Source organism: Condylostylus longicornis, unplaced genomic scaffold (genome assembly GCF_029603195.1).
Source record: "Condylostylus longicornis isolate FDR11 unplaced genomic scaffold, ASM2960319v2 ptg000040l, whole genome shotgun sequence".
NCBI classification, from domain to species: domain Eukaryota; kingdom Metazoa; phylum Arthropoda; class Insecta; order Diptera; family Dolichopodidae; genus Condylostylus; species Condylostylus longicornis.
In genome coordinates, this window is record NW_026578009.1 from 6248708 (window position 1) to 6264658 (window position 15951).

The 15951-nt window shown below is 25.0% G+C and overlaps 1 protein-coding gene across 3 annotated transcripts; it reads left to right on the plus strand.

Moving 5' to 3' along the window:
• The first annotated feature begins 558 nt into the window (after window positions 1-558).
• Window positions 559-15368, plus strand: LOC129609565 (cryptochrome-1-like). 3 transcript variants are annotated; one of them, XM_055521553.1, is made up of 10 exons: window positions 852-1061; window positions 8400-9086; window positions 11373-11530; window positions 11591-11684; window positions 11778-12178; window positions 12241-12422; window positions 13305-13619; window positions 13679-13904; window positions 13973-14820; window positions 15243-15368. In XM_055521553.1, exons 2-10 carry the CDS (start codon window positions 8818-8820, stop codon window positions 15273-15275), a joined length of 2526 nt encoding a protein of 841 aa, XP_055377528.1. In that variant the 5' UTR covers window positions 852-1061; window positions 8400-8817; the 3' UTR covers window positions 15276-15368. The 3 variants fall into 3 exon arrangements, with proteins under 3 accessions (XP_055377527.1, XP_055377528.1, XP_055377526.1); XM_055521552.1 differs by lacking the exons at window positions 852-1061; window positions 15243-15368 and adding an exon at window positions 559-696 and having other exon boundaries at window positions 13973-14950; XM_055521551.1 differs by lacking the exon at window positions 15243-15368 and having other exon boundaries at window positions 853-1061; window positions 13973-14950.
• The last annotated feature ends 583 nt before the right edge of the window (window positions 15369-15951 follow it).

Genomic DNA, 15951 nt, shown 5'->3' on the forward strand with positions numbered 1-15951 from the left:
TAAAGGACAATTCTTATTCTAGTAGCATCACATAAGATCGTAAAAAGAAAAATTTAAACGTTTTGGCGAATCCGGCAATATTTTGGTAAGATCATGAAAGAAGTTTATACCTGAGATCTAAACATAAAATTCAATAATATAGATGAAAATTGAAAAAGCTGTTAAACGTATCAGAATAACAAAATATTTGGGATTTTGTTAATAAATATTTTGAATTAAAAAATAAATATTATAAAGCTTGCAAATCAATTATTCATTAGAAAAATTCAACACAGCCGCAATTCTATATGCAAATGTATGCGTTTTGTTTTTTCCAAAGAAGAAGAAAAATATAAAAACAAATTACAACTACAAATAAAATTTAAAAGCTATTTTAACATTTTGCTGGCTTAAACAACTTCAATTCAAACAAGAATCGAATCAGTTTCGTTTCGAATATTCTACCGTTCAGAAGTGTACGTTTAATATTCTTATATGGAATTACCGTTATATTTCAAGAATATTTACAATTAAATTATTTAATAAAATTTTGAAATTAGAAATTAAAATTATAGTTACAAAAAATATAAATTTTTAAACAAACCCAAAAATAATTGTTAAAAAAAAATTGTAAAAAAAATTATTAAAATTTTTTTTTAAAAAATTAAAACAAAAAATTTACTTAAAATTTATTAAAAGTGTTTTTATACTAAAAAGGTATTAAAAAATTATGAAATTTTACATTTTTTTTTATTAAAAAGAAAAAATTTTAGTAAAATTATTTGTAAATAAAAAAAATTATTAATTGTGAAGCATGTAATAGAAAAAATATACGGAAATGCACACACAAATATAAAAAATTTTATTAAATGTTAGATAACACAAAAGAGATAAACGCATACAAACGAATAAATGCAAATATAATAAAAAATAAAAATATCGTTTTGAAAATTTTTTTAATTAAAATATGCTTAAAGTGTAAAAATAGCAGAGAATTAAGTTATACAACCGCAGTACATATATTAATGAATCGTATACTGAGCTGAGAAAGTGAAATAATGCAGAATTGCATCTAAAAACAAGTAGAATTTTAATTATTTGATATATGTAGTATATACAGTGATGCTATCCATATAATATCACAAAATGATTTCTTAAATAACAAAAGTTAAATTAAATGTGAAAATTATTTCAAATCGCTTGCATATTTTACAGATTTTCAATAGATTTGTATTATTATATAAATAAAATAATATTTTAAGAACAAAAATTGAAAAAAAAAATCCGGACAACGCAAAAAACAATTTGACGGGGACTGTTCATATAACATTGTAAACGCTTAGTTTTCTTTCGTAAAATATATTGAAAAATTTTTAAAAAATATTTTATAGTCAACTAATATCACAACGTAACCACTTTACTGAATAACCAACATAAATTACGATCAAATTATTAAGATCAAATTACTAAAAAATCAGAAGTTTGATGGTTTATTTTGAAAATGGCCTAAGTTCATTTTGAAATGAAAATTAAATATTGCTCCGTTAATAATAAACTTAGAAACCATGCAATTTTTCTTTATTTAACAATTTTGCAATAATTTTAAATTTTAAATAATTAAAGCCAGAACCATACCTAACAAAAAACAACCTTAATCCCAAAACTTTTTCTCTTAACCGCGCTTCATTATGCATAAATTTTCTTATTATATTGTAAAATTTTATAAAATCGTTATGCAAATTTAATAAATTTGAATAGTGATATCAAAAACTCATAATAAAAAAATGTAATCTACTAATACCATGGTCTACTAAAACCATATAGCAATGAAAACGATCTATACTAAAAAAGTCTCTTATATGTTATAGAATTTTGCACAAAATTACCAGAAGTCTTAATATAAAACGTTGAATTATAATTTTTTTTTTAGAATTACAAAAAAAAAAAATTGTTCTAGTAAAATAAAATATTTATTATAAAAATATGAGTAAGTTCAAACGTATGAATTGGTAAAAATATGTTGCCAATTATTTGGGCTTTAACCCCATAGCTACTTTAACCTAAACTTAACTTAAAACTGTACCAGCTACAATAATTTCAAAACAAGCTGTAAAAATTCATTAAATTTTGCTTGATGCATTTTTAAATTATTGCCAGAGACAGATCAATAAGTAAATATCACTAAATCCGGACAAGAATCTGTTATAAAACCGTATTTTTTTGCATTTTCAAATGCGTATAACAGTTTCAAAATTTTTTTGAATTATTAAATAGTAGATCTAATAAAATTTATTTTTAAAATTTTTAAATCACAAAAGTTATGATCAATAAATAAAATAATAAAAAAAAATGACGCCTAAAGATATGCAATTTATTTTAAAAATATTTTCTTGAATTAAACATATTATTTGATTTACACAAAATAGAATTTAGTTATTCCAATTGTCATTTAAATTTGAAATTCATTCGCAAATTTTATTTATGTTCCTATAATTATAGGAATTTCTTAATGTAAGTTAAGCATAGTTTTGAAGGAGGAAAAATATCACACAAATTAATTTATTTTCAAATTCCTGAGTGATATAAGAAAAAGGACTGAAGCCCATTACTGTTACTATTGTAGTGAATTTTAATTGACTGTCTTTCTCATATTTTAAAATTAAATTTTTTGGGGTCTTTTTATTATTCTAATTTTATATTTTGTGATTTATTAAAGTTAAAGTAATAACACTTCTCTCATATGTGTAAAAGTGAAATTAAAACAAATAGTTTACCATCACAAATATTTTAAAAAACAATAATTTCCTAAAAAGGAAAAGAAAAACATAAAGAGTAGTTGTAGTTTTCCATAAAGAAACTTCTAAAATTCTTCTATAATATGGAAGAACTGCGTATAGAAAGTTCAACGAGCAGACCATATTACTCCGCAATTTCAAATATTTATTGTGATGTTTCATGCCAAATTGTAATAGAAGTGTCACAGTAAAGTTATAATTAAAGTGTGCGCGACACATATTATTGTCGAACAGTTTTGGTAATCATTAAACAAACCTTATATGATTGTGTAAAAGTATCTCTTTTACAAATAAATATGAATTTAACTTAAGCTAGTATTAAAAATGCGACACTGTTAGTATGGTCATCTGGAAATTTTGAATTCCTGATGAGGAAAGTTGATTAGAAAAATGGACACTTATTTTAAAACAAGCGATGGTTTCATTCAGTCATTTTTGTGCCAAAGAAAGTTTTGAAAAATTTTTCGATATCACAGAAATGATAATAACAACTATAATATAAATATAATTAATATAATTAAATAAATAATATAATATAATTAAATTTGTTACTTAGCATATCTGCGCGCTTCACAGTCGATATGCAAAAAATATCGAACATCGAAAAACACTGGAATCTATATACGCATGCGTATGTAAAAAAAATATGTTGTTTATTCAAAGATCGCAACAATACGCGGCAGTATAGCTTGGTTGACATAATAACTGTATATTTTCTCTATAGCAACGTAAAATATATTATGCAATTTTTGAAATGACATTGTACCCATTTATGCGGTTTGACGATAATAAAATATGAATTGAATACGCCTATATTATATTTATTAAATAAAAACTTTCTTTAAATTCTATTCCTATATAAGATAGAAAAAAAGGAATGAAGTGCACTGAAAAACTATTAATCACGCTATGATTTTAATTTAATCGAACATTGGAATAATAAAATGGAAAAATAATTTCATAAGAAAAAGTATTTAGCATACTAAGTTACTTTTAAAATATTTGGATATAAATTTAGAAATTTGATAAAAGTTGTTTAATTGCACTCCAAGCATTTACCAAAATATATTTTTGTCTAAATAGTAGAGTAATAGTTTAATTAAAATTTAACTAATTACGAATATAATCAAATCAACACAAAATTTTCCGCTAAACAAGTATACATATAAATAGAGCAGCAGGTAACTCCCTTTAATATTCAATTGGTGTGTAGTGGTTAATATTCTCCAAAGTGGTTAATAGTCTCCAAAAAAGTGCTTAATATTCTCCAAACGAAAGCTATACTCGTATTTAACAGTTCACTAAGATATAAAATACAAGAAGAGCCATTTTATTGTACTTTCTTCAAAAACTATTACTAGCAAAACTACTACATTAACAAGTATTTAGTGAAAACAAAAATATTTTCCATATAAAAATTTTATCTCCAAAAATGTCATTTTCACGTCCTTCTATCTAATTTATACATATTTTTTTAACTAACTGCAAATAATTCGCCCTTGTTTACCATCTAATAATTATTTAAGACTACAAATATTTTTCAAAAACTATCCCCTAATTAAAATTAACTGCGCTTATTAAAAAAGTTAAACCGGCATTTAGGAAAAAAATCTATTAAGTTTTTATTTAATTTCCTTGTTAATAAGGACATATCTCAATGTGTAAGCATACAATGTATAAGTAGACTTAAATTTTCTTCGAATAATCTCTAAATAGCCTAACTTTTAGTTGTCTTTTAAAGTGCTCATCACCAAAATTTTCGGATTACATAATAAGCAATAAACATACAAACAATGACATACAATTTATGAAACAAATTTCTCTGTTAATTTTGTCCTATTATAGCCTTTAAAAATTACTAAAAGGAATACAGAATTAAGGTTGAATTGCTCATACTAAATGATACAAAAATTTCTACACGAAATTTACATTTTCCATTTAACAGTCATTTAGTTTTTCAGCGTAAATTTAAAAACGCGAATTAAAACGGCTTCTTTCTTAGAACTTTGTTTGTGTATTAATACACACATATAGAAGCATTTAACTATATCTATACATTCAAAATTATTCAAGAATTGGTATCTGCGTGTAAGAATATAATATACAAAATATAGCTTGCTACGTATATACATTTAGCTTAATCCACGTTAGACAACACGTGCCTTACAGTGTTTTTTTTTTACTTTTGTTCAATTCAACCTGGCTGCTAATCAATACATTCGTCTGTAAACAAGCAGTTTTATGAATGTATGTATGTTATTTATATCTTTCAGTGTTATCGTTCATCGACTTTTGGAATTTAAAAAATAAAAGGTTTAATACTCAAACAATAAGACGGTATATTTTTTTGACAACCTAGTATTTTCTTACAAAAATACCAATTTTGTGTAATTAATTTAATAGCGAATACTTATTCTAAAATATGAAATATTTAAAACAACCAATAAATTCGGAATTGGGTAGAAATATTTCACAGATTAGTAGATTTTTCTTAATGAATTATAATTCCAAACGGCAATACTTTTTGTTCGCAATTCATTTCTTTTATGGATTCGAACTAACACATTTGCATGATGTACGTGTGTTTAAGCAATGTAAAATAATTAAGAAAAAAAAACGTTTGCTATCGGCTTTTTCAAACTTGTTTTTTTTTTTGTTTTAATTAAAAGCATCCCAGCTTCATAGCTTTTCTTATCGATTCGATACCAAAATTATAATAATATTAAATTAATTTACGTTAAGTGATGTAATAATTTTTTATTGCAAAAAAAATTAAAAGTTAATAACTAAAGCTTTATTTGTAAATATTATAAAATATGGGCGTGTGAACTGAAAAACAATGTATTTAGGTACATAAAATTCTATCAAAATAAAGTTGTAATTTAACACAGAAACATTAATGAATTAAAGATATAGTCAAACATTTAATTTTTTTAATTTGATTTCAATTATCTCAAATATTATTGCATAGATTTAGGAGAAATCTAATTAATTATTTATTTGAATTCGGCGTTGATTTAGATATATCCGCCAGTCCGTCCGATAACACAATAACTCAAAAATGAATAAAACTAACAGCACCAAACTTTCACAAATTGTTTCTTTTCTGCCCGGAAACTAATGAAGACATTATTATAAAATTTTGTAAACGTGTGTTCAATAATATTTTACATATTTTACATATATTCTTAACATATTTAATGGAAAAAAATAAGCTAATTTGTCTTAAAGCTAATTTTATATATTCGGAAATATGTTAAAATTCGGATAAAATTATCTGCATGAAATTTGGCAGTTGTATGCCCAATTATAGCTCAAATATATTCTTGAAATTTTAACGGAAACAGATAATTTTAAATATTCAGAAAAATAATAAAGTTGGATTCATAAAACGTAACAGTCGTGTGTTCAGACATATTGTTCAGACATATTAGTGAAATTTTTGCGGAATGACTTGACAGATTCAGGTAGCTACCATACAACTTTTAATGCTATATTAAATAATGCAGGCTATATTAAATAATGCAGGCTTTTACTTGTTCATATTCGATTATTTTTTTACTGATGCCTGACATTAAACCATTAAACTTGTCTGAATTCATTTACATATTTAATTAACTTCTTTGTATATCAAAGCACGATAGCTATACTTTTGTTTACAAATTATGCGATAATTTCTAATAAAATAATTTTATGTAATTTTAATATTATAAGGATAAAAATGTGGATCACCTATAAACTTATTGTAAAAGAATTAACAAATTAAAGTTTACATAATTATTTTTGTAAATGAAGACATTCCCAATTGATTGTATAATGTATATAACATTTCATTTTGATTAAAAAGATGGGTGAAACTATTACCACCATTTTATTTTGAAGAAATTTTTATTAATAAGAAGAACTATTACACAAATTACTTACCTAAGAATTCAATTACAATATCAAATAAATTTTGAACAATAATACTCGTAATATGCTGTAATCTTTTGCGAATAAATATTGAATGGAAATTTTTTTCACCCTTCATTTTAATTCCTAGAAATTTTATAAAAATAAAATTTTGATTCTTTAAATTTGTGCATTTGACAAAATTTCCTAATGACAAAATTATTTCTTTAAAATCATAAAATGTGTCTTTAGAATCGTAAAATGTTTGAGTTTATTGATGAGAATCAAGCTTTTTACATTTTTAATAAAGCTCTGGTTTACAATCAAATTTGACTAACACAAAACGAAAGAAATGACAACAGTTTTAATTTATATTAATATTAATTAATGATATTAATTTCAAAAATTAATAATTGTGATTTCACTAATCCCAAGGATTAAGCTATTTTTCAACAAAACTTAATCAATCATTCATTTCTTAATTAATTGTTAAATTTCTATTTACTCAAACAAAATGCCAAATAAAATGTAACAAAAAAAAACTAGAATATAAAATAATTTTAACGTCATTAAAAAAATAAAATGCGATACCACCCTGCGTTACAATAAGCTTCGAAATACTTAAGATAATAATAATAATGCGTTATCAGCACAACGTATTTCATTGACTCATATCAAAGCAACAAAAAGAAACAGTTATTTCATCGCCTCCAATTACATAATTTATGAAAATTTTCACTTCCTTTCTCATATTTCGACCGTCCTTTTTGATAATTACTGTGACAAGATATTTGACACAAAAATATAAATAAAAAAAAATTATAAATATTTTGGGAGATCGTTTACTTAATTTTTTGTTATATAATTTGAAAAACAAAAAAACATTACACGCGTCTAATTTGAAATATTCGGTTTGTTTCACTGCCGAATTAAAAACTGATTCAAAAATTTAAATAAAAATTGAATAATACTTTGTAAAGTAGCACATTTCCTTTGGAAATTGTAATATTAATTATGACTTTTAATTGTAATGATAGGCCTAACTATTTTGGACAAAAACCATTATTGAAGTTCTAATCCTAAATGTACGCTATACAAAAATACAAAATATTCTAAAGAATGCTAAAATAATTATATAATTTTAAGCATTTATTGAATCAAGTCAATTACTAACTCTTATTTATCCCTATTTTACTGCAACTATAACTGTTTGATTAAAACTTAAATTTCAAAAGAAAAAACATTGGAAAACTGGTTGCCTAATTTGAGAGGCAGTACATTATTTAAAAGAAGGAAGAGATAAAAAGTAACAAATTATATTGCAATTAAATGAAGGAATATCAAAAATTTAAAAAAAAGAAATGTTGTTATATAAGGTTAGATAACCTTGTATCTGTTGATACTAACAAAAATATGAACAGGTACCATTAGATCCTCATATTTTCGGCATGTGTGAAATTATATAATCCAGAACTTATGGAAAGAGACGAAACAACAGAAATATAAAATTATTAAGCGCATCTTTCCAAATGTTTGTGGTAAAAAAGGCCACAGAGAATTCACATTTAATGCTTTTATACTCGCTTGTTCATTTTGTTTTTCTTTCACACATTTGGCATCCACTTCTTAAACGTTTTGAAATGTGTTTTTAATTTCTTTGACAGTATTTTTGCATTTTATATAAAATTTATAATTATTTACTCTTTCTTTCCTAATTTTTATTTTTATTTACAGAAAAACTTGTGCCACACAACTGTCACAACACAAAAATATTAAAATTTATTGCTGAAAACATTACAAGAAATTTTAAAAATTATCCAAACTTTTGAAAAAATGATGCATAAAGTTGATCCAACTTAATTTTTTCCAAAATAATAAAATCAATTTTCAAAACCTATACATAAGAAGAAACTTCAATATAAAATACCTTATTGTACAAATCATCGAATACAAGAAAAAATCCATCGAACATCTCATCTGTATTAAAACAACATATTAACACAGAAGTTTTTTCATTAAAAATTTCATCATTTTTATGTTATAGTATAGGCAGTTTTAAGTGCTAATATAATTATTATAATTTTTAAGTTCACGCATTTTTAAATACGAAAAGCTTTACAAAGTAAAAAAAGAATCTCGTGGCCATTAAGTTATGTCCACAGACATTACTATAAACTGCAGCAGCGGAAGTTGTATTACACAGCAGCAACAAAAACAACAGCATCAATCACAACAACTTAATAATAGTTGTAGCAATTTAAAACGTGAAAAACATACTGTTCATTGGTTTCGTAAAGGACTGCGTTTACATGACAACCCAGCACTTCGTGCCGGTATAAATGGTGCAACAACATTACGATGTATTTTTGTAATTGATCCATATTTTGCTGGTAGCTCTAATGTTGGAATAAATAAATGGAGGTAAAAAAATAAAATTAACTAATTATAAACGTATGACAAAATTAATAATCACATCAAATTCAGGACACTAAATAAAATAGAAGTAATTTTTTAGATTAAATACCTTTCTAAATTGTGGCCTTAATTAACTATTTTAGTTAATTTAGTTAATATTTAAGTGCATACTCGAAGATAATAACTCGGCAGAAGGAGAATTTTTTATCTAGTAAAATAAAGTCTTTAAACGATTAAAAATTTTTTTATAATGCCGCGTTGCCGTGTAAGAGAAAAATTCTTTCGAAAATGAACGAAAAACCAATTAGAGGTATAACGTATTATTCGACAACCTAACATTTTTTCTTATAATTTTTTTATGATATAAGAGTACAAGAATTCCCGGACTTTCTTTGTATACAGAATTTAAAATCGGATTTCAGTTTCCACATGGAACAGTTTATTATAAATTTGCATCATTATGGCTTTGAAGAATTAAAACTTTGACAAGTAGAAAGACATGAAAAAATTTTGTTCTAAAGAAATAACGCATTTACTAAGATAAAGGCGGAAAAGGCGAATAAGAACTTTTTTTTTCAAAACTTTTTAAAAATTCACAAGACATTCTCTTTGTCGCAACACCATTATTTATTTACTGTACATTTTGTGCATTTCTAGTTTACCTTAAAAGTATTCAAGTTGTCCAGTCTACTATTTAATTTTAATTTAAGTAAATAAATAAATAGTATAGCAAATTCTTAATCCTCAAGTTGAAATTTGTTCGTTTTCCGCTAAAAATGTCAAATTTCCAATAATAAATTTTTAAGTAAATGCTCTGCATTAGGTTACCTATTATATGGTATGTCAACATAAATTTTAATGGTTCTTTATGTAAACAAACTTTACCAATCATTAAATTTGTAGTGATGATTCTCTAAGTTCTTATTCTTTATTGAAAGATTTCATCTTTAAGGATTCTTGTGAATTAATATAATTTATTTATTTAAAACCTATATGGGTTCCAATTTCTTCGTATATAATATAGCATTATTTATCTAGAGTTTCACTTATTACTTACATGTCACGTGTACATCTGCTTAATAAGATTTCTCCCTTAAACTAAACCCAAAAACAAAAATTACTACAAATACGTGTATAATTTTCTAATGACGTCAATTCTTGGATAAATCGTTACATAATCTCAACAAAAAAAAAAATTAATAACCTTATAATATCCTTTTTTGTATGCCCTTTTCATAATCGTATATCGATGCGATATAATAATCTATATTTTTTTTTAAGCGTATTTAAATTAGTCAACATAAATTCTCAAAATCTTTCAATAAAATAAAATACTTTGGTTGACATGTAAAATAAAATTTAGTTCCCACTTATAATGCTTCAAAGTAGCCTATAAATACTATGAATTTCAATTAATATATGTACATGTGTTTGTATTCCAACAAATTATTTAACTATAATATTTGTTTTTTTCTGAAATTTCTTCAATACTAACATATTTTTACTTAAATTAAAACCAGACTTAAACACCAAAGTCTCATTTTATTTTCTATCACCACCTCATCAGAAACTGCTACTTGTTTTTAGTTATATTTCAAAAGAATATATTCATCAACTACGTTATATTGTTCCTTCCTTTACTTTAATACCTCATAATTTACTTGGTTTCATAGTTCTTCTTTATGCCATTTATCCTCTTCTTCAATAAAATTTCAAACAAGAATATGTAGTTCGTTCAAGAAATTTAAAATGTTAATAATACTTGTGCACTACAATTATGTACTTTTGATTCACATTGAAAAACATGTGAACAACTATCGGTTCTTTAGAAAAATATTATTTTACAATATTTTTAAAATAAAAATAAATGTAAATTCACAATATAGAAAACCCCAAACGATAGAAAGCACATAAATTGGTTATACTATTGAAGTGTCTTGTTTAATATTAATCCTTTACTAGGAAATAATAACAAAAAGATTCAGACTTTATTCAAATTTATTCAGTCCATAAAATCCGCGAGATGAATTTATTTGAATTTGGAAGACTTGTCCGAATTAGACAGATTCCATTCGAATGAGTCAAACTCACTCTTTAGTTTCTAATCTAATTATAGATTTCTGTTCCAGAAAATTGTCAAAGTAATATTGCTTGGTATACTCCAAATTAAGTTTAAGCGATTAAACCAACCACCGCCTTGTTCTTACAAAGTAGAAACGATAATAGTTTTATTGTCTTAAAATAACAAAAACTTACTACATGCTTCCATTAAAAATTTGAAAACTCTTCCAGATTTTTACTGCAATGCCTAGAAGACTTAGATCGAAGCCTTCGAAAGCTCAATTCTCGATTATTTGTTATTAGAGGTCAGCCAGCAGAAGCATTTCCAAAGTTATTCAAAGAATGGAAAACAACTTGTTTAACTTTTGAAGAAGATCCTGAACCTTATGGTAATTTTAAACAAAATTTTATTATCATTAATCATTTTAATTTGAATTTTGTCTTTAAAGGAAAAGTACGCGATCAAAATGTTACAGAAATGTGCAAAGAATTTGGAGTTGAAGTTATTGTTGCTGTATCTCACACTCTATTTAAATTAGATACGTAAGTTTCAATAATAAATTATAGATATTCTTTATACAGGATTAGGTTATAATTCGTAACTATTAAAAATGAAATTAATTTTTAATATTGCAGAATAATTGAAAAAAATGGTGGCAAACCGCCATTAACATATTATCAATTTCAATCCATAATTGCATCAATGGATCCACCGGCACAATCAGAACAAGCTATTACTCCTGAATGTTTGGGAACCACCTATACGCCTATCATGGATGATCATGATGATAAATATAACGTACCAACATTAGAAGAATTAGGATTTGATACTGAAGGTCTAAAAGCTCCTGTTTGGGTTGGCGGTGAAACTGAAGCCTTAGCACGTTTAGAAAGACATTTAGAACGTAAGGCATGGGTTGCATCATTTGGTCGACCTAAGATGACACCACAATCTCTATTAGCAAGTCAAACAGGTTTATCACCATACCTAAGATTTGGCTGTTTGAGTACAAGACTTTTTTATCATCAACTAACAGGTATAATTTTTTTAATATATTATTAATCAAACCAATATATTTTGAATTTTTCCCATTCTTAGATCTTTACAAAAAAATTAAAAAAGCGATGCCTCCTTTATCATTACATGGACAATTACTATGGCGTGAATTTTTTTATTGCGCTGCTACACGTAATGCGAATTTTGATAAAATGGAAGGAAATCAAATTTGTGTACAAATACCTTGGGATAAAAATGCTGAGGCTTTAGCAAAATGGGCAAACGTTAGTTAAAAATATTATTTTATTAATTTTAATAAAATTTAATTTACTTTATAGTTTCGTAGATTAAATCACATTATTTTTGGAGCTGTGTGGTAGTTATTGTAAAGAACTTAAGCAAACGTAAGAAAATTCTGTCACAATATTGATTATTTCAGACGTCTATTTCCAAATTTTAAACACGCTTTGAGCTTTCGTTCATACTGGTATTAATAGATCAAAAGAACGGTTATACGTCCCCAAATGTTAAATTTGTTCGCAGTAGTTTTTTTCTCTTATCTATCCTCTAATAAATTATTTTTTTATTTGAAAAGAAATACCATAGCTTACAACAGTGTTTTCTGAAATTATTCAAAAATTATGGTTTTATATCATAAATTACACACTTATTTTATTGAACTATGAAAAATTTTTTGAACTTTTAAATCACTTTTGAAAGAATACATTAACATCATTGCGTCCATTGTTGCAAAATTATCTTACGTAATTTATTTTTGATTGTAATATACACAAAATATTAACAAATGTCATGAACTTAATTCCACAATTTTACGTAACTCGTTAGGTACCTCGTTATCGTTATAATATCCTTTCAAAAAAAAATTTGTATATATGGATCAGATTTTATATTTTAAAATTATTGTGTAATGATTAAATTATTTTACATCTTCACAAATTGAATTGCATATTGTCTCACATATTAATAAGCCGTGTTGTTATTCACAATTTTGTATTGAATTATTAACGAAATCCCTTACAAAAAGAAAACAAAATTACCATATTTTCCTATTCCAACAAAAGAAGAAATATGCAAAATTTTTTGCCTGTTTTCATTTAAATTTTTTATTTTCAATTTATTTTTTTATTTATGATTACAAAATAAAGGGTCATACTGGATTTCCTTGGATAGATGCAATTATGACACAACTTCGAGAGGAAGGTTGGATACACCATTTAGCTAGACATGCTGTGGCATGTTTTTTAACGAGAGGTGATCTTTGGATATCATGGGAAGAAGGAATGAAAGTCTTTGAAGAATTATTACTTGATGCCGATTGGTCCGTAAATGCTGGAATGTGGATGTGGTTGAGCTGTTCATCTTTTTTTCAGCAATTCTTTCATTGTTACTGTCCTGTACGTTTCGGGCGGAAAGCTGATCCAAATGGCGACTATATTAGAAAATACTTACCTGTACTGAAGGTACTTAACTATAATTGAATTTCCTGTAAGAAATTAAAATATTAACACTATTTTAATAGAATTTTCCTGCTAAATATATTCACGAACCATGGAATGCCCCGGAAAGTGTTCAAAAAACAGCAAAATGTATCATTGGAAAAGATTATCCAGTTCCAATGGTGAATCATGCTGTAGTAAGTCGAACCAATATGGAGCGAATGAAACAAGTTTATCAACATTTAACAAAATATCGAGTGCCTAGAGAAGAAAAAGAAAATCCAAATAAAGGGGTTTCAGCCATTGCTGGTAAAAAATATTTTTAATTATTTATAATTTTTTTTTGGATTTCAAAACCATTTATATTGAATTTGTAGACTATTTAGCTGCAGCATCTCATACGCAGTCATATATTCCGTATGCTATATCAAGTCCTAGTCCAACAACAGTAATAGCTAATACAAATAATTCTGGTAATTATTTATGCCAACAATGGACACCAAATAGTCAACAGAAATCTGCTATAGTTAGTAGAGATCGTATTTTGACCGTAAATACTACATCAACAATTACTCAAAATGAGTATGAAAATCAATTAACATCTCAAAGATCAAATAATATGTCGCAGAATGTATTGCCATTAAATATGTCTGAACGTGATGTAAAAGATCGAAATCAAACAAATCAACAGCAATTAGCAATGCAAAGGCAATACTATGAAACACAACGACTTAATTTAGAAAATACAAGACATCAACATCAAGATAGAAGTTTAAGTCAAACTTATTCTCATATTAAAATCTCATCTGAAAACCCATATTACGCTAATAATAAACCAATTATAACGGATGATAATTTAACTTATAGAAAAGAACGTATCAATAACAGCGTTATTATGCATTATGGATATTATAGGCCTATTGAACATGAAAATGGTTTTACAGTTCCAGATAACTATTGTAATGTTTATCCGGGAACAGGTAATAATCAATGTAATCATCGTGAAGTTATTGTTTCACCACATAGTAATAACATTGCGTATAGAAATCAAAGCAGTATACCAGAAAATGAGATGATCTTTCGAAGAAATAATCAGGAACAATTACTTCAACAACAACACCAACAAGATCGTCAACATCTGCAACAACATCAATTAGAAGCCCAACAAATGATCGATGTTAAAGCTGAAAATGAAGATTGTCAAACAAGAGCTCCCAGCAGTAATGTAAATGAAACTAAAGCTTTGCAAATTAATTTAAAATGTGAACTTGAAGAGCATGAAAAATAAAAACAAAAATTTATTACACGAATATTTTAATATAGAAAATTTTAAATAATATTTTTATTATTTTATTTAAAAAAATTTCTTTATTGAAAGGGCGAAATAAGATATTTTTTTTTACATTATTGTCATTAAATTATCGAAAATAATTTTGTGTTATATTAAAACTTGCCAAATTCGTTTGATTTCTTCTATCACAAAATTTTCGAGATTTTTCTAAGTATGTACATACTTACAATTTATTTGACAATATCTAAAATATTAACTGTATTAAAAAAAAAAATTTGTGTCCGCAATCAATTCACATTTAAAGTTATATAAAAAAGTGATCTCAATATGAATGTTAATCTTTTAATTATTTCCAGTTATTCGCAAATTATCTTCAATTACATTCATAAAAACATTTTCAACTCAATAAAAATAGAAAAGTGAAAAATATTTTATCAAAAAACGATATAAGAAAATTCAACATTACCTTAGCACAAGTTATTATTGAATTATAAATTTTAATTCAAAAAATTTCTATTTATTCTACATTAAATTTAAGTAATGCAAAAACCTCTCTCATGTTAATATATATTAATAATTTTTTTTTTTATTTAAAGAACAATAAAAAATAAACATTGTTTTATTTTTAAAATTTTTAATTATCACATTTTTAGTAAAAATTGAAAAAATTTCAAAATTACTCCAAGGCAAAAATTTTCTCGATTTCAATCAAACAAAAAATTGTTGCATACAAAAATTACATGCACACAAAAATTATAAAAAAAAAACAAGAATATTACAATTTAGAAATCAAAAAGAATTCAATAATTAAAAAATGCTCAATTTATTTTTAATTTTAAATTATTTTACTAGTTCGTATAACGGTATAAACTTTAAAATTAAAAATTCAACACGGCAACACAATATACAAAATTTTTGAAAAGCTCTTTATTAAGTTTAGTTATTTAAGTTTATATCAAATCTTATTAGAACAACTTTTGAAAAGAACATAAAATTTTGATATTTACTTATACATATGAGCTTTATAAGAACATTATTGCTTTTGACATAAAAATAACAAAAACA

Coding starts and splice junctions, on each gene's coding strand:
- LOC129609565 (XM_055521552.1), top strand. CDS start 8,818: ATGTCCACAGACATTACTATAAACTGCAGCAGCGGAAGTTGTATTACA. Junction 9,087..11,372: donor GTTGGAATAAATAAATGGAG/GTAAAAAAATAA, acceptor AAACTCTTCCAG/ATTTTTACTGCAATGCCTAG. Junction 11,531..11,590: donor AGAAGATCCTGAACCTTATG/GTAATTTTAAAC, acceptor TTGTCTTTAAAG/GAAAAGTACGCGATCAAAAT.